Consider the following 22,614-nt stretch of genomic DNA (forward strand, 5'->3'; position numbering starts at 1 on the left):
GCAGGGTTAAATAGTACCTTTACTTTAGGCATGTCAAATCATTAAAGACACTAACATAGAATTCATCGTAGTATGGGAAGCTCCAACCTTTTAGAGACTATGGTAGGTTATACTTTATTGATGTTGGTAATTTTTCTGTTCAGGATTTTCTTGAAAATAATGAATTTAACAACAACAACAAAATAATAAACTTGAAGGGGTCTTTTGGCATAAACATCAAGGTTTCCTGATAAAGCTTATTTGGTTGTTTTCTACTCTTCCCATTAACCAAATGCAATATAGCCCTCAACTTGCCATGTTCAATATTCACGATTTTGTGTATATATAACTCACAAGAGAATTTCTCCAAAAAAAAAAAAAAAAATGAAGAAGAAAAACTCATAGTAGAAATACAAATTAAAAAATAAAAACTTTTTAATAAAATATGTTATAAGTTTTTGTTTTATTATTATTATATAAATGTATTATTGCAACCTGTGTACTACAAAAAATATAAAGGTTTTTGCTTCGGAAAAATATCCTAAAATAAATCATTCTAAAAAAATTCTCTTTTTTTTTTTTTTCCTTTATTTCTTTTGGGAAAAAATGGCATACTCTTTTTTCAATCTTCATTAATGTCAATATATAATTTTTGGATAGTGTCAAAGATATTACAAATTTTACTATATAAACTTCACAAACTGACATGTTATTAATTATAAATATAATTCACGATGTTAGGAACACTAAAAATTTTACAATATAAAATTTACAAATTAAAGTGGCACCAATTATACTATTGATACATCAATTTGTAAACATCTATTAACTTAGTAAAATTTGTCGTAGTTTTAACATTTGATTTATATGAGAAGCTGATGAGTTCTATTATATTCTATTTATTTATGAGTGGCGAAGTCATCATTTAATTTTTGGTGTATGTGGACCCTTTTTTTTTTGTTTTGTTTTTTAAATGGTGTATGTGAAGTTGTGAACCGTTTATTTGGGGATAAGGGACTTTGTTTTTTGTGTGAAGTTGTGAACCCTTTGGGCCCAACGTCACCTCTGCTATTTTCTGGATTGGGTTTTGTAATTTTTGTTATCAGAAGATAGAGATGGATAGGGAGGCCCCTTGAGCAATGCATAATCATTAAGAAAAAAAAAAAAGGGAAATGACCAAACCACGTTAAACTGTAAGTTTTAATTAAAAAACACAGAACAAAACAGAAAGAAAAAATTAATAATTCCCACCTGTTTTTAGATATCACCTAGTCTTAAAGAACTTTTGTATACACAAGGTCATGCCAAAAAGGAAAAGTGAGATCTGGGAAATAGTGGGAATGGTGTCAAGCTGAGCAAAGAGACATAAAACTCTATAGTCTATAGGGTCCACCTTGACCACTAACCAACCATGAAAGCAGAGTCTAAACCTTCAGTTTCACACTCACCCAACCAAAGTTGTTCCTTTTTTTTTTTTTGTTAACATATTACAAAGTACCATCTTTATATTGCATATTATATATGCTGTTGGTACTAGGTGTTGTCGTTTGGCACAACTGTGGTCTTGTGCCTATCGTTACAATTCAAGAATCAAGACTATAGAGACAAAGTTCGCAATTAATAGGATCCAATTTGCAACGCACCAGGCTCTGAAAATAATGAATGAAATGCATGCGACAAAATTTTTATTTTTTAAAAATAGATTTTAATAACATGATCAGATTTGTTTAGCTGGCATGCATGTAGTTTATTGACACAATTAGCAGTTGTATATATGAACTATGAAGAATGTAATAGGCGTTTAAAATTTTTTTATATAAAAAAGGTATCTTGTGGGATCAATTGTATCAACTTATATAGAATAGCAAGAGTTTTACATGCTGTGGAGAATCACACTACATTAAGACATTATACATAATTTTGTCATATTGTTATGTGTATGATAAAAAAGAATTTCTTGTTATGATGAATGATGATAATGTTTACATTACATAGACATGGTATGTCAATGGCCATGCCATGAAGTGAAAAACATTCTACAATTTACATTTATCAATTATATGAATTTGTTTTCTTCAAAATAAAATAAAATTTTATATGAATTTGTTTTACTCTGCATGCAATGCCATATAAAAAGCAATAAGTTTAGGGTGCTTGAAATAAAAAGCAGTGAGTTGCTGGTAGACTGTTCAGTAATCCAATGGTGAGTTGCTTTTGGTTTAAGAGTCAAAAGAGATCTGCTCCTTAAAACAAAAGCTTCTCATAAATAAAACTTACAGCTTTTAAAATTCAAGGCCTTTCCAAATTGACCCCACTTAAAACTGCTGGCCCCCACCCCCCCCCCCCCCCCCCAAAAAAAAAAAAAAAAAAACTGCTGGATAAATACTACTTGTAATTTATAAATTTATAAGCCATCATTATTCTATATATTTATATATTTAAATATATTAATGTATATGTCTGACTAGCATGTATGGCGTGGTACGTTATATATTTTGTATTAATCTAAAGTTTAAAAAGCTTCTCATAAATAAAACTTACAGCTTTTAATATTCAAAGCCTTTCCAAATTGACCCCACTTAAAACTGCTGGATACTTTCCCCAAAAAAATAAAAAATAAAAAAACTGCTGGATAAATACTACTTGTAATTTATAAATTTATAAGCCATCATTATTCTATATATATATATATATATATTTAAATATATTAATGTATCTGTCTGACTAGCATGTATGGCATGGTACGTTATATATTTTGTATTAATTTAAAGTCTTAAATACTTATTATAAGAAAAAAATGAAAATATCTCACATATTTTAATGTGGAAAATACGTGTATAACAATCTTCCAGCAAACTGTCAACTAGCAAAATAATAATAATAATAATTAGTCAATCAACTTGATGGGATCACACCCTTTTTATATGTATAGTAATCGCATTATTTGCAAGAATAAACTATTTAAAAAAATCTATGAGCAAGAACACCATTTTTATTTTTTTAATAAAAACAATATTAAATATTATAATTTTCAATAATTTATGTAACATATAAAAGATGCGTAACTTGTTTAATGGCCTAAATTATAATAAAATTTCAGCATTATATTAAAAAATACTAAATTACAAACTACACTCTTTAACTCTAGCATATTTTTTTTTTTATTAAAAAAAAAAAAACTCTAACATATATTCAATTATTCACTTTTTTTTTCTCCTTTATGTCTAGTTCTGTCCAATCTTGCTGCTAATTTTAGTTTCCACTTTCCAAAACGAAATGGATTTATTGGTATGAAAGAAATGACTACATTAAAAATTAATGGAAGTGAATTTAACCAAAAAGAGGTATGGTATCTTTAGCAACTTTTTTTTTGGGTTGAGAAATATATATCTTTAGCAACTTTGATTGGACAAATAACAAATGTAATTAACTGGAACATTTTGCATATGTATATATTATACTATATTAGCACTATACGATATATCAACCTTAAGTGCACGAGTTCTTTTTTTTTTTTTTTTTTTTTTTTAAATTGATTTTTTTACCATATTGTTCATTTAAAATAGATTAGATTGTATAAATTTGTAAACATTTTTATAAGTCTAAACCATTCAAACAAGTCAATAATAAAAATATTAAGGCGATTAATTTTGAAAATTTTGCTTGAGTTTATATTATATAAGGATTTATACACTTTATTAAAATCTTGTTATATCATTTTTTCTTTAAATAGTCTAATAAATATATTTTTAGAAACACAATTATAATAAATAATTATAACTACCATAGATATCAAATTTATATTTAGAAACTTTTTTAAGTAATATTTAATTAGGAAAAAAATTAAATAAAGAAAATATTGTTTTTTGTTGAACTTTCCGTCCATTACAAGAGCTACTTACTAGTTGATTATAATTTAATAACCTTTAACGATAATTTTAGAAATTTATATTTCTTACTAGTTGATTCAAGTATAGGAAACAAACAAAGGTAGGGGAATGACAAAAATAGTATTAATAGATATTTTTTTTTTTTTGAGGGTATAGTATTAATAGATTTTTTTTTTGTTTGTTTGTTTTTTTTTTTTTTTTTGATGAAATAGTATTAATAGAATTAGCTAAAAAGAAAACTTGGGGTTGACTGGATTTTACACCCCAAAGTTTTGAAAACTTGATTTTACACCCTAAAATTTGAATTTGTTAGCAATTCACCTCTTGGTTAATTTTTGCCGTTAAGTGACACATCATTATGCTGATGTGTTTTATTTTTGACAAATCAACCTTAAAACTACATCGTTTTAGTGATGATTAAGCAAAGAGTTGGCATGCATCAAAACTACATAGTTTTAAAGCTAAAAACTTAAAACAAAAACCTCCCCCTAAACGGCACAGTTTCAGCCAAGATCCTAAAATCTAAAAACAAAAACTCACAGCAAAAAACTCAGTTCCCACAAAGTATGTTTCTTTGAATCTTGTCAATAGGAAAAATTCATTCATTAAAAGCCCAATTAGAAGCTGTAAAGTACGATGTGATCAAATATTGCACAGGTACCCTTGTCTCAATATCTGCAGTTGGTCTTGCTGTACTCCACATCTTGTTGTAGAAGGGTAATCGTTACTTTGGCAGTTAAAGACGACACTGATGAAAATTTTGAATTCATTCTTTCATGGAAATTGTGTGTTGGGGAAATTCAGGTTGTATTTCCTGTAATTTTTCCCCAAAACAAGGCTAATCCTAGGTGGTTGGAACAGTTTTCATAGTTCCCTACGGGATAAAGCCAAACGTCTAGACTTGTAGTTCCCATTTTGAAGTGGTTGAACATTTGTGGGAACTTGGTTTTTTGTGGTGAGTTTTTGTTTTTAGATTTTAGGATTTTGGTTGAAATTGTGCCATTTAGGGGTAGGTTTTTGTTTTAAGTTTAGCTTTGAAAGTATGTAGTTTTGATGCATGCCAGCTTTTTGCTTGGTCATTACTAAAATGGCATAATTTTAAGGTTGACTTGTCAAAAATAAAACACATGAGCATAATGATGTGTCATTTAATGGCAGAAATTAATCGTGGGTGGTGAATTGCTAACAAAACCAAATTTCAGAGTGTAAAATCAAATTTTCAGAACTTTGGGGTGTAAAATTCATTCAACCTCAAACTTTAGGAGTATAATTTATAATTTATCAAAAAGAAAATGTCAAGTAAGAGAGTAACTGAGACTATAACTTCGAATATAATAAAATAAACAGAGAAAAAGAATACATGTAACTGACTCTAATTAATCTTGTTGAAGATTTATAATTAACTTAAAAATTTTTTACACTAAGACTATATTGTTGTAACAATAATTCCCATTCAAAATGTATTTTACATACTCCCTCTGTCCCACTTTGTTTGTCCTGTTTGAAAAGTCAAACTTTTTAAGGGAACATCATTTATTGTCTTGTCTACCTTTTAAAAATGTATAAGTTTCCAAAAATACCCTTAAATAAATTTATCAAAAAATTGAATTATTAATAAAATAGGGGTATAATAAGAACATTAGTAAATTAATGACTTTTATTTTTAGAAATAGGACAATATTTTGGGACATCCCAAAATGGAATAGAGGACAAACAAAGTGGGACGGAGGGAGTATTATTTTTACCCATTTTGTTTTTTTATATTCACCCTTTCTCTCAATATAGGTGCTAAAAATAGTAAAATGGCACTACCGTTCAATTGAAGTTCAACATACTGATATTATTCTATTTTTGAATAATTCTCACATCTTTCTAAAAAAACAAAATTGGTCACATCCAAAAAATATAAAAAAAAAGAAAGAAAGAATATAATTGGTGGGCCACCATTAAAGGCCCTGATTTGGTGCACCATGCAGCGAATGATGGCGAAATTTATTTAGTTTATTTATTTTAGGTAACTAATGATGGTGAAATTCCATCAATCACGAAATCAAGTCAAAATTTGAAAAGTAAAAAAAAAATATAAAAAGGTAAAATTTTTTTTTTCTGAGAAGAAAAAAAAAGGTAAAAGTAAAAGAGATAAAACAAAATAAAAAAAATAAAATTAGGGAATAACAATAATAGTGGATTCGGTTTGGGCAGGAAATGCGTGTAAAATACGCACTGTGTTAAAAGTTATCCAGAATAAAAAGCCACCTCAGACTTACATCATAAGAAGACAACAAATACTTAAAATTCTCAAGGGCACAACATAACAGACACAGTGACGAGACATTCTTCATCCTAGACCAAGTTGTGTTGATAAGATTTGTTACTCAATACAACACGTCATTTTCACACTCCCTGGTCCTATCCAATAATCCACATTATCTCTCATACCCACAGCAACAATGGAAAATATCAAATCCTGTAATATCGTATTTACCCAAAACAAAAATTATTAAAATAAATTCCTATAATATCGACTGTAATCATTGTTTTTTTTTTTTTTTTTGGTAATCTTTTGTTGAAAAAAAAATAGTTTCTTGGTGACTTGTTTTTGGTAAAACTTTTAAGTACAATAATAAGTTTGATAATTAAGCAAGAGAATTATGTTGGCATCCAATTAGCATTGAAATAGAGGGGCCACCTCAGTTGAAGATATATTTTTTTAGGGAGAAGATATTTTTTGTTTTTTATTATTATTTTGAGAAGGAAGATATTGCTGTTGTTGATGTGAATGTTTTTGTGTTTTAATCATAGATTGGAAGGTGGGAATTTGGTTTCATATTTGGTACGCCACTATCTTTTTATTATTCCTTAAACAAAAAGATAATTTAAGAAAAAAAATGGTGAGAATGGTGAAAAATCAAAAAGAGTTGAGGTTAAAAACGTCATTGCATGTGTAATTCATAAAGATATACAAAGATAAAAAGGCCAAACCCAACTCAAGTTTAAAAGATATACAAAGATAACTCCAGCTTTTCTATTCTTCTATGATCAAATCAAGTTCTGGAATGAACCAAACTATTTTAACAAGTGTTAATGTTACTTTGGTCATTTCAAAGTTTAACTCTGTATATACAAACTCTGTGATCTATAGGTCACCTGTCTTCATCGTAACCCAGTTCTAGAACCACCACAACACATCAACCCAGATGTAAAATATGAACTTCATTTCTGACAAAAGCAAACAGGTTTCCATTCATATACGGATTGAATACCCAATAGCTCTCCATGAATGAAATTGAAAGTTAAAAAAAAAAAAAGAAGTAATTTTTAATTTCAATCCACTATTGAATAAAAAAAATAAAGAAGATAAAGCTAAAAAATAAAAAAATATTTTATGACTGGGAAATGGATAATTACATTTGCACCGAATGCCCCCATCTAAATCTTTCCTATATTGCCACAATTTTTTGTTATAACATATTAACTGTGAGTGGTGGATAATTATTTTAACATAGGTCACTTCAAAAATTGTGTCCATCGTAATTGTGTCTATGGGGTTCTTTTCTTTGAATGACTTTATATATATAGGGAATATTGCTACTATTTTTTTTTAGAAAAAAAAAGAATATTACATTATTAACATGGATTTTTAGAAATATTTTTTTGAAAATTGAAAAAATATTAACAATTTTTTCAATTTTCGAAAAGATATTACTAAAAATAGATAGCTTAATATGTACGTTAAGGACAGACATTAACCGAACTCTATTAACATTTACCTTACCACACAAATATAGTAAAAAAGAGATAGATACCCAGTTAAATTGAGCTGTACGAGTCAAATCCAAATACTAAAATTAACCTCTTCCAGTTGTACAAGTATTTTTTAGGATTTAGGACACACAAGAAAAGGACCAAACAGATCTGGCAGTAGCAATCAATTATGGTAACCTCCACCTCCAATTATATATATTTTGTACTACTTTCCACCACAAACACACGCTTCTCTTTCTCTCTCCTCCTATATATATATATAGCACAAACCCCACTCTCTACATTCTCATTCATCACCGAATACACACAAAACCACTGTGAAAACTCTCTCTCTCTCTCACTCTCTCTTTCTTATCTCATTCTCTTTTGTTTGGTTGTTCTGAGTTTCGGATATGGGTGTGACGCTCCTACCAGATCTCGGCACCGAGATTCTGATTCCGGCCTGCGCGGTCGTCGGAATCGCTTTCTCGCTCATCCAGTGGCTGATCGTCTCGAAAGTCAAGGTCACTCCCTCGTCGGAGCACGCTTCTGCCAACAACGGCGCCGGAAAGAATGGCTTCGCCGACCACCTCATCGAAGAAGAGGAAGGACTCAACGACCACAGCATCGTTCTCAAGTGCGCCGAAATCCAAACCGCTATCTCTGAAGGTCTTTTCCGTTCTCTTTCTCTTTCTAAATTTCCAAACTTTACGTCTCTTTCATGTTTTTTTTTTTTTTTTTTTTTTTTCCTGATAGATCTGCTTCTTCTTCTTCTTTATTGTGGTTTAGCTCTTTTATGGTGATGATAAGAAAACAGTGTTTTTTTAAAAAAAAAAAAAAAAAATTTATTTTTAATGGGTTTTGGTTTTGGAAAGTGTTTTGATTTTTAAAGATTTAATTTTGGTTGTGTTGGTATAATTTAGGTGGGTTTTGATTAAGGTGGGAATAATCTGAGCATGTTTAAGATTTTTTTTTACCATTATTATATATGGTTTAGATATGTGTGATATTGGTAGTGGTGGCTGGTTCTGGAATCTGGGCCCACTGGGACATATTTTATCTTATATATTGTGACCAACTTTGATTCTCATTTGTATTATATCTTGTTGTTTGTACGTTGGAAATTTTCAACTAGATCCCAATATTTGTTCTTTATATATGATTGTATGTGTGTGTGTTTTATATGTATGTATCTATGTGCGTGAGTGAGCCTGTGTTTATGCACACAGACTCGCAGACAAACATATATTAAATCTGCCAAATGGGTACTCTGGATGCCAAACCACACGAGATTTTGGACTCCTTGTCATAATTAGACTTATTAAATATTCATGTTTTTTGTTTTTTTTTGGAGATATTTTGTGATTCTTCAAAGGGAAAAGATACTTACACTCGTTAATGTACACTCCGTGCGTGCAGTAATCAGTGCCTTTTAAAAATAATAAAACTCAAACATATCTATCTCAATCTTATGTCAATTCCCTCTCTCTCAATATGAGAGATTATTCAGTATGCTCCCGTGTGTGTGGTACTCCTTTCTTGGGTTGCATAGGTGGTGTCCACAAACTCTCAAATAGCAATAGGTGTAATAGGTGGGGTCACAACACTCCTAAGAGGAAGGAGTATTATAGTGGGACCAGCACTGAATAATTTATCTTCCCATATGATGAACACAGAACTTTCCGTCTGCAGGATGTTTGTGCTGATTAGCCACTTTTGACAGCATCAGTGAAATTATGCTAGATTTCGAAAAAGTCTGATAGTGGTTGGATGTATTTACCGAGCCATCTGTGCTATAAGACTTTCTTGATCTGAACTTTTAACTACAGATGCCTTTGAATTGAATACAACAATTGATTAGAGGGTGTAAATGGTTGTTTAATTTGATTATATCCCCAAATTTCACTGAAAAAAAAAAATCTTTTAGTTATTGTTAATTAGTTTGAGATGAGCATATTATGTGGACCACGGAAGAGAATAATGCTACCAATCGAAGGTTTTTGAGGAGTCCCATTTATCTTGGTCACATATCTAAAGATGGCCTCTCAATCAATGTAAAACAAAATGTTGCATTTATATTGGTAATGGACCCTGCCCTGGAGGTATTTCTTTCAGGGACCATTTTTTCAGGCATTGTTTGTACTGGATGAAGTTTAACAATCTGATTTGAAGGACTTTTATATTCTATTGTATAGAGATATTGATGCGGTAAATAAGTTTAACAATTTTTTGTTGTCTTTTCATTTCAACTTGATGTGGTAATAAAAGTCATGATATCAATTATGGTTTACCACTATAGCTTGGCAATTTTTGCATTTTCCTTAGTTCTGAACCTTGTCTTCAATTTTTTAAGAGTGCATTATGTTTCACTAATTTTGTTTCTCTGAATATTACAGGAGCAACCTCCTTTCTATTTACCGAATATCAGTACGTTGGTGTTTTTATGGCGGCTTTTGCTGTATTAATATTCCTCTTCCTTGGCTCTGTGGAGGGTTTCAGCACCAAAAATCAGCCTTGCACATATGACGAAACCAAGACTTGCAAGCCTGCTCTTGCAACTGCTCTCTTCAGTACCATATCATTTGTGCTTGGTGCTGTCACTTCAGTTGTTTCTGGCTTCCTTGGAATGAAAATTGCTACCTATGCAAATGCCAGAACCACATTGGAGGCAAGAAAGGGTGTTGGGAAGGCATTTATCACTGCATTTAGATCTGGTGCAGTCATGGGCTTTCTCCTTGCTGCGAATGGTCTCTTGGTGCTTTTCATTGCCATCAATCTCTTTAAGATGTATTATGGTGATGATTGGGGAGGTCTTTTTGAGTCTATCACTGGTTATGGTCTTGGTGGATCTTCCATGGCTCTCTTTGGAAGAGTTGGTGGGGGTATCTATACTAAAGCTGCTGATGTTGGTGCTGATCTTGTTGGCAAGATTGAAAGGGACATTCCAGAGGATGATCCAAGAAATCCAGCTGTAATGATCTTCACACCTCAGAAAATTTTTAGTTTCTGAAATGGATTTTATTTCTTCTTGTTTTTATATTTAAATAACTTCCATGTTTTCAGGTCATAGCTGATAATGTTGGTGATAATGTTGGGGATATAGCTGGCATGGGATCTGATCTATTTGGCTCATATGCTGAGTCTTCCTGTGCTGCCCTTGTTGTAGCTTCCATCTCCTCCTTTGGGATCAATCATGAGTTCACTCCGATGTTATATCCTCTTATTGTCAGTTCTGTGGGTATCATTGTTTGTTTGATTACCACCTTATTTGCAACTGATTTCTTTGAAATCAAGGTTGTGAAAGAAATTGAGCCAGCATTGAAGAGGCAACTCATCATTTCAACCATTCTGATGACTGTTGGAGTTGCAGTTATTAGTTGGGTTGCTCTCCCATCTTCCTTCACTATCTTCAACTTTGGAACTCAGAAAGTTGTCCATAATTGGTAAGCTCTTTTGGCTCATTAGTTCTTTTATTGCTTGTTTTGATGCCATTTGTTGCCTCAAATGAGGAGGCATTTTGCTGTTCCTTGGAACTGTTAAAATGTGTTTAGTTCTTTTAATGACCACTATTGTTTCGAGAGAGTATCCTATACAGAATCTTCTATAGGAATATTTTCTAGTAGTGGGACACTATTCAGTGAAATCTGATGAGCCCATTGAATGCTAGTTTCACCAGTAAATGATACTGTTTGTTAGGCTTATTTAGAGTGCCTTGAATAACACCTGTTTTTATTTTGAAGGCTGTAAGATGGTATTTATTTTTTGCTGATTTTATGAAAGGTTGCAAACACGTTCTGTATGAAGCAAATATTTGCTGTTGGATGTTCATAATTGTATCTATAAGTTAAAGGAGTCTGGAGTTCTCCAACTGTAGAGGGTTCTTATTTTTTGGGTTGTTGGTAATTATAGATCTATATTTGGATGGGATATGGCTATAGGGTGCAACTTTATGATAGCTTACTCAAGCATTTACACTGGGAGTGGGTAGACTCAAAAGGTTTGTCAGATTGGTATAGATGGAAGTTAGTTTGTTACTTGGTAAAGTCCTGGAAGCACCTCTTTCTTCCATATTTTGTCCAATACGATTACCTTACATTACAGAACAATGGATTTTAGTAAATACAAAATAAAATTGGGGATGGAATGAACAGAAGAAAATGCGGAAGATTTTGTTTTTTGATAAGTTAAAATTAGGCATTTGCAAAATAAATGTAACATAATTTGAAGTATGCTCTGAGGACAAAGTTTCAATTTGAATCTTTGTGTATATAACTTACCCCAAAATAAAAGAATGGAATTGTTTTGGTTGTGTGTGCCCTTCAGAATATCTGCTTAAATGGCTAATTATCCAAGCATGTTGGCTTTGTTTTGTGTGTGCAGGCAGCTGTTCTTATGTGTTGCTGTTGGTTTGTGGGCTGGGCTTATTATTGGATTTGTAACTGAGTATTATACTAGCAATGCATACAGGTACTAGTTCTGGTTTCTGGCAACATTTATGTTTCTCCTTTGTTGTTCAGTGATATTATAACCTAAATGTTGCTTTGCATTATTCCTTGCAGCCCTGTACAAGACGTCGCTGACTCTTGCCGTACTGGAGCTGCTACTAATGTCATTTTTGGCCTTGCATTGGGCTACAAATCAGTCATTATTCCTATCTTTGCCATTGCTATTAGTATTTTTGTTAGTTTCAGCTTTGCTGCTATGTATGGTATTGCGATGTCTGCTCTTGGAATGCTGAGCACAATAGCTACTGGATTGGCAATTGATGCTTATGGTCCCATCAGTGACAATGCTGGAGGCATTGCTGAGATGGCTGGCATGAGCCACAGAATCCGAGAGAGAACTGATGCTCTTGATGCTGCTGGAAACACCACTGCTGCTATTGGAAAGGTTTGAGAATTTCTTCTTTCAAACCTTATCTGTATCCCTTTTACTTTGTTGGTATCTGTTACTGGTGCTGGTCTGTGATATATATATTTTTTTGGGGGGGTGGGGGGGGGGTATTATTATAGATGCATGGTAATGTACAATACAGGTCACTGACCTATAAAATAAAAAGGTAATATCTACCTCACTGCATCTCGTGGGATGTTGATGTGTTGATATTTGACTTTTTTTTGTGTGGATTTACAACACCCAAGTGGCTCAGTTGACTAGAGAAATGGGCAGCCTTCTTGAGTGATAGCTTTTACTTTGTCCTGTTTTGTTGCTTAAGAAAATTATGTATTTCCTTGCTCTATAATAGAGTTTCAAGTTCATTTTATTATGAGTATGGGGTGGTGGATGAGGGTGGGGTTTTGAATAATTACCTAGGGGAAAAAGGGAAATCATTTTATTGTAAATAGTTAAATACATGAGTCTGAGTAACTACAATAAACTGGAATCCAAACAGAAATAGTTATTCATCTAAATGCAAACCCTTAATTAATGTTTGTGCTTCTGCTCTAGGGTTTTGCAATTGGTTCTGCTGCCCTTGTGTCCCTGGCGCTCTTTGGTGCATTTGTGAGCCGTGCAGGAATCTCAACAGTTGATGTCTTGACTCCAAAAGTGTTTATTGGACTGATTGTGGGAGCGATGCTTCCTTACTGGTTCTCTGCCATGACAATGAAGAGTGTGGGAAGTGCAGCTCTAAAGATGGTTGAGGAAGTCCGCAGACAGTTCAACACCATCCCAGGTCTCATGGAGGGCACTGCCAAGCCTGACTATGCTACCTGTGTTAAAATCTCCACTGATGCTTCAATTAAAGAGATGATCCCACCCGGTGCCCTTGTCATGCTCACACCACTTATTGTTGGTATCTTTTTTGGTGTGGAAACTCTCTCTGGTGTACTTGCTGGAGCCCTTGTTTCTGGTGTACAGGTAACAATTTAACCTCATTGCTTTGATAAGATTTCCATTTTTGTTGCACTCTTGAGTAGCATATTTCCTAAACAATATAATAATAGAAGGTGTTATTTTTTGGTCACAACAGTCTAGTAGTCATTTGATATGGTATGCATGTTTTATAATTCATGACAATTTAGTCAAGATTTATTAAAAAGAGTTAATTAAAGCATTGCTTTTTATTTATTTATTTTAAATGATAAGAGTGCTCTAAACAAAAGTTCCTCGTCTGTCTACACTTGCAGATAGCAATCTCTGCGTCCAACACTGGTGGTGCTTGGGATAATGCCAAGAAGTATATTGAGGTACACAATTAATTGGTTTTTAGGAATTCTTTTTCTTGACCAGCTATAAAAACCTATTGTTTTATGGTAAAACTCATGTTTTGAATTCCATTCTGGGATGATAGGCTGGTGTTTCAGAGCATGCGAAGTCCCTTGGTCCAAAAGGATCTGATCCACACAAGGCAGCTGTTATTGGTGACACCATCGGGGATCCACTCAAAGATACATCTGGACCATCACTTAACATTCTTATCAAGCTAATGGCCGTTGAGTCACTTGTGTTTGCTCCCTTCTTTGCTACACATGGTGGCCTGCTCTTCAAGTTCCTCTAAAACACAATGATGAAGAAAACAATGGGGATGGTTTTCCCCTCTGTTACGACCTCCCATCTTCAATCTCTCCTAAATTCGCATGGGCTCTTTCTCTGTCGATTCTTCTTCTTCTTCTCCTCCTCTTATGAAATAGTTTCTAGAGGGTGTTAGGCTTTAGAAATTATATCTCTTATAGTTGAACTGGTAGGGAGAAATATGTCCTTTTTAGGGGTTGATGTTGATGATGGTGATGGTGATGATGGTGATGATGATGATAATGGTAGTAGTGGTGGATCTGTGGAAAGCTGGGACTGCTTTGTTGTTCATTATCTAGTAAAGACAGATAATTGTCCATTTTCTGTTATACTTTCTTTTGATGTTTCCTCTATCAACTTTTTGAGTTTAAATGTAAAGTTTATGATGTCTGTGAAGGTATTCACTTTTAAGGTCAGCTGGCACGTTAAACTCTTGACAGATTTATAGTGTTTTGTCACATATTTATTCAACCCTACTGCTAAATTAGGGTTGGTATGGGCCAAGATTTGGATCCGGTGAGAGTGAAGAATTATCAAGGTAAAAAGATTTTGACTGAAGGGTTTTAGATTAAAATGAACTTTAAATCTTTCAATACCTCAGTCCTTGAAAGTGCAAATAGTTAGGTTCTTTTTTTTTTTTTTGAGAAGCTTTTTTTTTTTTGAGAAGCAGGTTCTTTTTGTCTTGTTAACTTCTTTTAAGATTTTGGGTATATGAAGGTTTCTATTTTTTGCATACAATGATTCCCCTGGCCTAACATTATAGATTCTGTACTTTAGTAAGTTGGCAGATATGAGTGTAAAATTAAAGTCCAATGTGAAAAAAAGGAGCGATAGATATGGGATCGTGTTGGTGGAGATCTTTGCAAATCTCTAGGTTGGATGCCAATGATTTGTTTCATATTGGTGTAGGTGTTGGTGGATGCAGAGATTTACATTAAAGTGCTGTTTGTCCGTTACTGATGCTTTGGCACATCAGTACGAAAGGTCAATAATGTTCAATAATGAAAGGTCAATAATGTTCAATAATGTAATGAAAGGTCAATAATGTAATGTCCTTCATCCCAAATTTGAAAGGAAAGAAAATTACTCTCTTGACATCTATTTAACCAAAATATGGTTTTTTTTTTTTTTTTTTTTGGCTGAATAACCAAATTATGTTAAATTGATATTAAAGAATGTTGTGTATTAATTGACCGTTTGGCTAAGGGTAGGCTTCCAAAATTATTGTTCTTATTGTTCCTTTCGGAGTTAAAATTTCTAAAACTTACTTGCCCGTTGCCTTTGGTGAGATATGACTGAAAAATCAAAACTCATCACCCCTTTTTTTAATTTTTATTTTATAAATTGCAATTCGTGTTTTGGGGAGCAGGGGTTGTTAAAGATATATTTACATATTTACTAAGCAATATATATATATATATATATTTTTTTTTTTTACTAAAATTTATATATATATATATATACAATTCAAATGAGAATAATATTAGTTGTGTATGTAGCTTAGTCTTCAATTTAAGCCTAATTGTTACTGAAAAAAATAAGACATTCCAAATAGAATTGAGTTTATAATATGCTCTTTTTGCTAATTATGATTAAACTTTGATAAAGATTCTTTTAAAATTTTGGAATATTTCGAAAGGGGGGAAGTGTTTATTTTCTTTAAACTTTAAGGGGAGAGAGTATTTTTCTCTTCATGTTTGGGGTTTCTCAAATTGCAAGGGAGGGAAGTGCAATTACATTTTTTTTTTTTCGAAACCACCACGAAAGAACTAAACTATAGTATTTGGCCATATGGGTGATGATAGGTTCATGGTTAATTAATGGTTGGCTAGGGGCCTAAAATCAACAAAATCACATTATGTGTTGGTTACATTTTTTTTTTATATAAAAATTATTTTATTTTTATAATAATAGTTTGATTACAAATTTAATCATAACTTAATCTAAGTGAGAGCCTATGTACATTTTCTGTGTCCCTCTTCTTCTTTCTTCTTTTCCTTATATTTGCTCTACTTTCAGTCCAATGATGTGTTGTCCTTGTATAGCTGGAGATATTTGTGTCCCATTAGGCTCTTCCTTCCTTATGTTCATCATGAATGGAGACTTTTGGGGCTTCTTGTACTGTTCAGGTCGATCATTCAACATTAAATGAGACTGTGCCAAGTAGTTGACCGTTATTAATGTGGAGGTGAGTGTAGATTCATCAAGAAGTTTCAGCAAGCTTCCTTGGACAATCTCACACCTTCTAGAATTCTCCCTTGGAAGCTCGGAAGGTGTTTTGTCTCTATCAACTCGGCATGGATCTTGACTTCGGATGTAGTCCTCTGTAAGTTCATCCTTGAATCCAAGGTGGCACTCTATCTAGTTTGTGGTCCAAGGTTTGGTTCTTTTAGGGAGGCCTAGTCTTAAAGCAGGGTGGCTTGTAATTAGCTTATTTTTGCTTATGGCCCAATATTATTTGGGTTTGGGCCCCCATAAAACCATGTTCTCTACACAAGTAATTAGTAATAAATATAAGCCAACTCAATCACAATTTGTGTGAAGCATGTGATTATATTTGTAATCAATACCTTAATTAGTGAGAGCCTAAAACATTGTAACCAAGTAGTTTGTAAAGAAAGTATAATATATAAGCCAACTCAAACGCAATTTATGTGAAGCATGTGATTATATTTGAAATCAATACCTTAATCAATGAGAGCCTATACATTGAATCCAAATAATTTGCAAATAAACTATAATATAGAAGACAACTCAAAACACAAAAGCAATTTACATGAAGCATGTGATTAGAGCAGCAGAAACTCAAATATTGATTTCGCATCTTAGTGCATTTGTCCCAATCGTCAAACCTTCATGTGCAACAACTCAACAAACATACATACATGTGACTATATCCTCTGTAGTCTATATTTACTATTTAATATTTATAATAAGACAAGATAAAATAATAAACACGTTCCATCTATAAGCTGAAGCTCCTTCTCACCACTGACTTCTTGCATAGCCTATGCTCAATTGTCATATTGTGTGCCAAGTTATGGATATGTGTAAGCTGACAACTTCGTCCAGCCTTGTGATTAGGTGGTATTAGTGATAGGTTTGTTGATGTTGAATTTGAATGTACAACATCTTCTTCATTTAAATTTGCTGGGCCTCCCACTAAAATGTGATCACCACCCAAAGTTTGTTGTCTTTGTCTTGAGTAATTAGCCCGACGTCTTGCCAATTGAATATTTTTGCTTTCATTGTCTTCTCGTTGTCTTCTCAAGCGAGCATAATATCTCCATCGTTCTCGATGACGTTCTCACCATTGACTTCTTGCATAGCCCTATGCTTAACTGGCATATTGCGTGCCAAGTTACGGATATGTGTAAGTCGATGACTTCGTTCAGCTTCGTGATTAGGTGGTACTAGTGATTGGTTTGTTGATGTTGAATTAGAATGCACAATATCTTCTTCATTTAAATTTGCTGGGCCTCCCACTAAAATGTGATCACCATCCAAAGTTTGTTGTCTTTGTCTTGAGTAATTAGCATGACATCTTGCCAATCAAATATTTTTGCTTTCATTGTCTTCTCAAGCGAGCATAATATCTCCATCATTCTTGACGACGTTTTATGTCATCGGTATTCACCATTGCTGTATTTTGCGAACTCATTTCTACATAAAATTAAATTAAATTTATAGTGGTCGTTGCACATACATACACAATAATCAATAGATTTTTCCTTGTCACAAATAGGGCGTATTAAAACCTCAATAAAATGAACTAATTTTGAACAAATTAATCACATATAAGAATTGTAATAATATGTGTAATTGTAATAAATTTTTAGTAAAATAGGAGAAATAAGTTACACTTTTTAAAATTATTAAATTGTTATATTTGTAATCAATACCTTAATTAGAGCCTAAAACATTGTAACCAAGTAGTTTGTAAAGAAAGTATCTATACTACTACTATTTAAGGGGCTTTCCTTGTTTGGGACCTCATTTTTTTGGTTAAAAAATATCTCTACATCCCTATATTTAAGTAGAAACAAAACTAAATGACAATTTGATAAAAATACAATTCTAACTCCTACTAAAATATTGCATAAAAAGTAGGACTACTCTCATTTCAATTTTTAAATTGCTTTATCTACATATAAATTAGATTCTCAAAATAAAAATTATATATACAAAATAAAACACAGTTTTTTTTTTTTTTTTTCTATAAAATAGGACTACAAAAAAAAAAAAAAGTCTCATCGCATATGCGAAGTGGTGCAATGAGGCTGGTAATATATAAGGGAACTCAAACACAATTTACGTGAAGCATGTGATTATATTTGAAATCAATACCTTAAACAATGAGAGCCTAAACATTGAATCCAAATAATTTGCAAATAAACTATAACATAGAAGACAACTCAAAACACAAAAACAATTTACATGAAGCATGTGATTAGAGCAGCAGGAATTCAAATATTGATTTCGTATCTTAGTGCATTTGTCCCAATTGTCAAACCTACATGTGCAACAAATCAACAAACACATGTGACTATATCCTCTGTAGTCTATATTTACTATTTAATATTTATAATAAGAGAAGATAAAATAATAAACACTTTGCATCCAACAAATATACAAGCTGGGTCCAGATTTTATAACTTCATCTTAAGAACCAAACCGGTCTCAAACTCAAACATAGAACCCAACACGAGAACTTCTAACTAATAGTTTTCTTAAATAGAAATCTCAGAAGTCAGAACCTCAAAACTCAAACCCATCTCTCACCACAATGCTCTCTCTCTCCTCTCTCCACCCCAACTCTTCACCACCACAACTCAACAACCCTTCGCTCTCCTCCTCCTCCTCCTCACTTTCTCTCTCTTCTTCACCTTCTCTCAAACCCACCACCACCGCCACAACCCCCAAAACCCTCCATCTCCGCCGCAAACCTCTCCGGATCCGAGCCTTAGACGCGGCGCAGCCCTACGACTACGAAACAAAGCTCGCTATAACCCATTTCCACACCACTCACCACCTCAAAATCGGAATCGTTGGCTTCGGCAACTTCGGCCAGTTCCTAGCCAAAACCCTCGTCTCCCAAGGCCACACCGTTCTCGCTCACTCTCGCTCTGACCACTCCCACGCCGCCAAATCTCTCGGCGTTTCCTTCTTCTCCGACCCAAATGACCTCTGTGAAGAACACCCAGAAGTCATTCTCCTCTGCACTTCCATAATCTCCACCGAGCGCGTCCTCGCTTCTCTCCCTCTTCAAAGACTCAAACGCAGCACTCTGTTCGTCGATGTTCTCTCTGTCAAAGAGTTCCCAAAGAGTCTTCTTCTGGATATCTTACCTCCTTATTTCGATGTCATTTGTTGCCACCCAATGTTCGGTCCCCAAAGTGCTAAGCAGACATGGGATGGTCTTTTCTTTGTGTACGAGAAAGCTCGGATTACCAATGAGGATTCGAGGATTTCACGGTGTGATAAGTTTCTCAATGTTTTTGCGAGAGAAGGGTGTGAAATGGTGGAGATGAGCTGTGCAGAGCATGATAAGTACGCGGCGGGTTCGCAGTTTATTACTCACACGGTTGGGAGGGTGTTGGAGATGTTGAACTTGGAGTCTACGCCGATTAACACAAAAGGGTATGAGACTTTGTTGAATTTGGTGGAGATCACGGCTGAAGATAGCTTTGATTTGTACTACGGCTTGTTTATGTACAATAAGAGTGCCATGGAGATGTTGGAGAGGTTGGATTTGGCTTTCGAGGCTTTGAGGAGTGAGCTTTTTGGTCGGTTGCATGGTGTGGTCAGGAACCAGTTGTTTGATAAGGCACAGAAGGCGAAGAGTTCCTTGTTTAATGGCAATGGCGCCTGCCACAACTGGACTCAGAATGGTGCTGCATTGCAATCTACTTCATTGGCTACGAGGTAAACTCTCAAATTTTGGTATCCGGGTTTGTTTTATTTTGTTTTTCTGAATTAATTGTGGGTTTGGTTTGTTTTTCCGATATATCATTGGTTGATTCCTTTAATTCAAGCATTAGGAAGCTATCTTAATTGAAACAACAAGAGGATTATTAACCAGAGTGTGGAGAGATTTTGATCATCGTTATTTATGCTTGATGATTAAGATTTAGCTACTTCTATTTAATTAGTTTTGGTGTTCATTATTGGAAGAATTGGGTATAAGCCTCCTAAAAATTAAAAAAAAGGGGGTGTTTTTTTGGGTAGGGGGGGGGGGGGGGGTTGGTGGTTAAGGTTGCCTACCAATCATGCCTCCTAGACACCCCGCTAAAGTGGGAGTCTGTGCATTGGTTCCAACCTTTTATTGCTAAAAGAGATACTTACCAAGATCATGGTGGTAAAAATGATTTTTCCCCTCATATGGCTGCTAAAATCTGTGATTTTGGTGGGATCACATCATCAATTGATTAGTCAACATGGATAAATAATTGGAGTAGAAGTCTTTTGGATTGAAGTCATGCTGCATAAACCATATTTATAATTATTTATTCACATGTTTTGATTCAAACTTTCAGGTCTCAGGATGTCACTCAACCCTATGAGTACAAAGGTCAGATCTCCCAACCTATTGATGATAGCTCAAAGCTAAAAGTTGCAATAGTTGGATTTGGAAACTTCGGACAGTTCCTTGCGAAGACGATTGTACGCCAAGGACACACAGTTTTGGCTTATTCTAGATCAAACTACTCTGATGCGGCTCAAGAATTAGGTGTTTCTTACTTCTCTGATGCAGACGATCTTTGTGAAGAACATCCTGAAGTGATTCTCCTTTGTACTTCCATTCTTTCGACAGAGCAAGTTCTCAAGTCATTGCCACTTCAGAGATTGAAGAGAAGTACTTTGTTTGTTGATGTACTTTCTGTGAAAGAATTTCCAAGAAGTTTGTTTCTTCAATATCTGCCATCATATTTTGATGTTCTCTGCACGCATCCAATGTTTGGACCCGAGAGTGGTAAAAATGGATGGAATGGTCTTCCTTTTGTTTACGATAAGGTTAGGGTTGGAAGTGATGAATCAAGAGTGTCACGGTGTGACAGGTTTCTTGATATTTTTGCACGAGAAGGGTGCCGGATGGTGGAAATGTCTTGTGCAGAACATGATTGGCATGCAGCAGGGTCACAGTTCATTACCCACACGATGGGAAGGGTTTTGGAAAAGTTTGGGTTGGAGTCTACGCCAATTAACACAAGAGGCTATGAGACTTTGTTGAATTTGGTGGAGAATACTGCTGGGGATAGCTTTGATCTTTACTATGGCTTGTTCATGTACAATGCAAATGCTATGGAGCAACTAGAGCGGTTGGATCATTCTTTTGAATCATTGAAGAAGCAGCTATTTGGGCGTTTGCATGGGGTTCTTCGGAAGCAGCTTTTTGGGACTGCAGAGAAGTTCCAAGTTTCAAGGGAAAAACCCATGTTGCCAAAGCTTTCTCAAAGCAGTGCTGCACTGCCATCTTCTTCAGATACTCTTCATGTCCAAAACAACTAAGTTCAATGTTCCAGCCTTGGTGGCCTATAAGGCTGTAAAGTCAAGGTAGACATGGCCCTTGAGGGAGCAGAATGGCAAAAAGCTATTGGCTTATCCATGTTTTGATTAGTTGAGTTGGTTATCGCATTTTTGCCCCAAGTCTTGATTAGTTGGTTCACTGGAGGATTTTTTGGCGACTCCTCCATTTAGTTTCCAACTAATTGCTGTTTGTTGTATCATTTATTAGAGTAATTATAATGGGTAATTTAGAAAAGTGGAGTGATCCTTTGACACGTTTCTTGTTCCCATTTTGTGAGCTCTTGACTGTGAAGAAATTCTTATTCTTTGTCCTGGTTAGTTCAATAATTTTATTTCCAACAGAGATGTCTGAATTGAAGTCCCCTTTCCCTATTGTTGTAATTATTGAATTATCAGAAAATGATAATAATAAATAAAGAGTTTGTGGATAAATGGAGTCTCATCTTCCTTTAAGCATCCTAGTGTCTTTCGCAGTCCTCTTATATGCCTTAAAGGTTTTAATGTGGAGTTTTCCTGTTCATAGCATCTCTTTGTACCAAAACAAGGATATCAAGATGCTAGGCAAACATACAGATAAATAAAGCCTGCTTGGAAAAGGAGGCTCTTGACTTGCTTCAGTGTAGTGTTTTAGATGCAAGAGAATGATTTGTACCTCGCTTAGCTAAATGAAATTTAGGCCAGCTTGAAGTCTCACTAGATATGTTTAGTACAGAGTGTCAAAAATGCACTTGTTTTATTTTCTTTAATGAATGAGACAATGTTGAACGCGATGTCAACACTAAGTGAGTACTCCCATTTAGGCTTCATTTGTTGCTGATACCAAATAAGGATGCTGTTTCCATTTTTCTGCAGTGAAATCAATCCTAGTATATCATCGTTTTTGCCACATGTTGTAATTACAATTAAGGATCAATCAAGTCCAGTGCTTGTCAAAAAACCTGTGGTTTATGCTCTTTTCTAC

General features: G+C 33.9%; 1 protein-coding gene across 1 annotated transcript; it reads left to right on the forward strand.

Moving 5' to 3' along the window:
• Positions 1-7,900: 7,900 nt before the first annotated feature.
• Positions 7,901-22,085, forward strand: LOC126704575 (pyrophosphate-energized vacuolar membrane proton pump-like). Its single transcript, XM_050403578.1, has 10 exons — positions 7,901-8,282; positions 10,010-10,584; positions 10,677-11,056; positions 11,994-12,080; positions 12,173-12,503; positions 13,062-13,472; positions 13,742-13,801; positions 13,906-14,109; positions 18,865-20,051; positions 20,663-22,085. The coding sequence occupies exons 1-10, from the start codon at positions 8,027-8,029 to the stop codon at positions 21,633-21,635; spliced, it is 4,464 nt and encodes a 1,487-aa protein (XP_050259535.1). The 5' UTR covers positions 7,901-8,026; the 3' UTR covers positions 21,636-22,085.
• Positions 22,086-22,614: the final 529 nt, after the last annotated feature.

Source organism: Quercus robur, chromosome 2 (genome assembly GCF_932294415.1).
Source record: "Quercus robur chromosome 2, dhQueRobu3.1, whole genome shotgun sequence".
Taxonomy (NCBI): Eukaryota; Viridiplantae; Streptophyta; class Magnoliopsida; order Fagales; family Fagaceae; genus Quercus; species Quercus robur.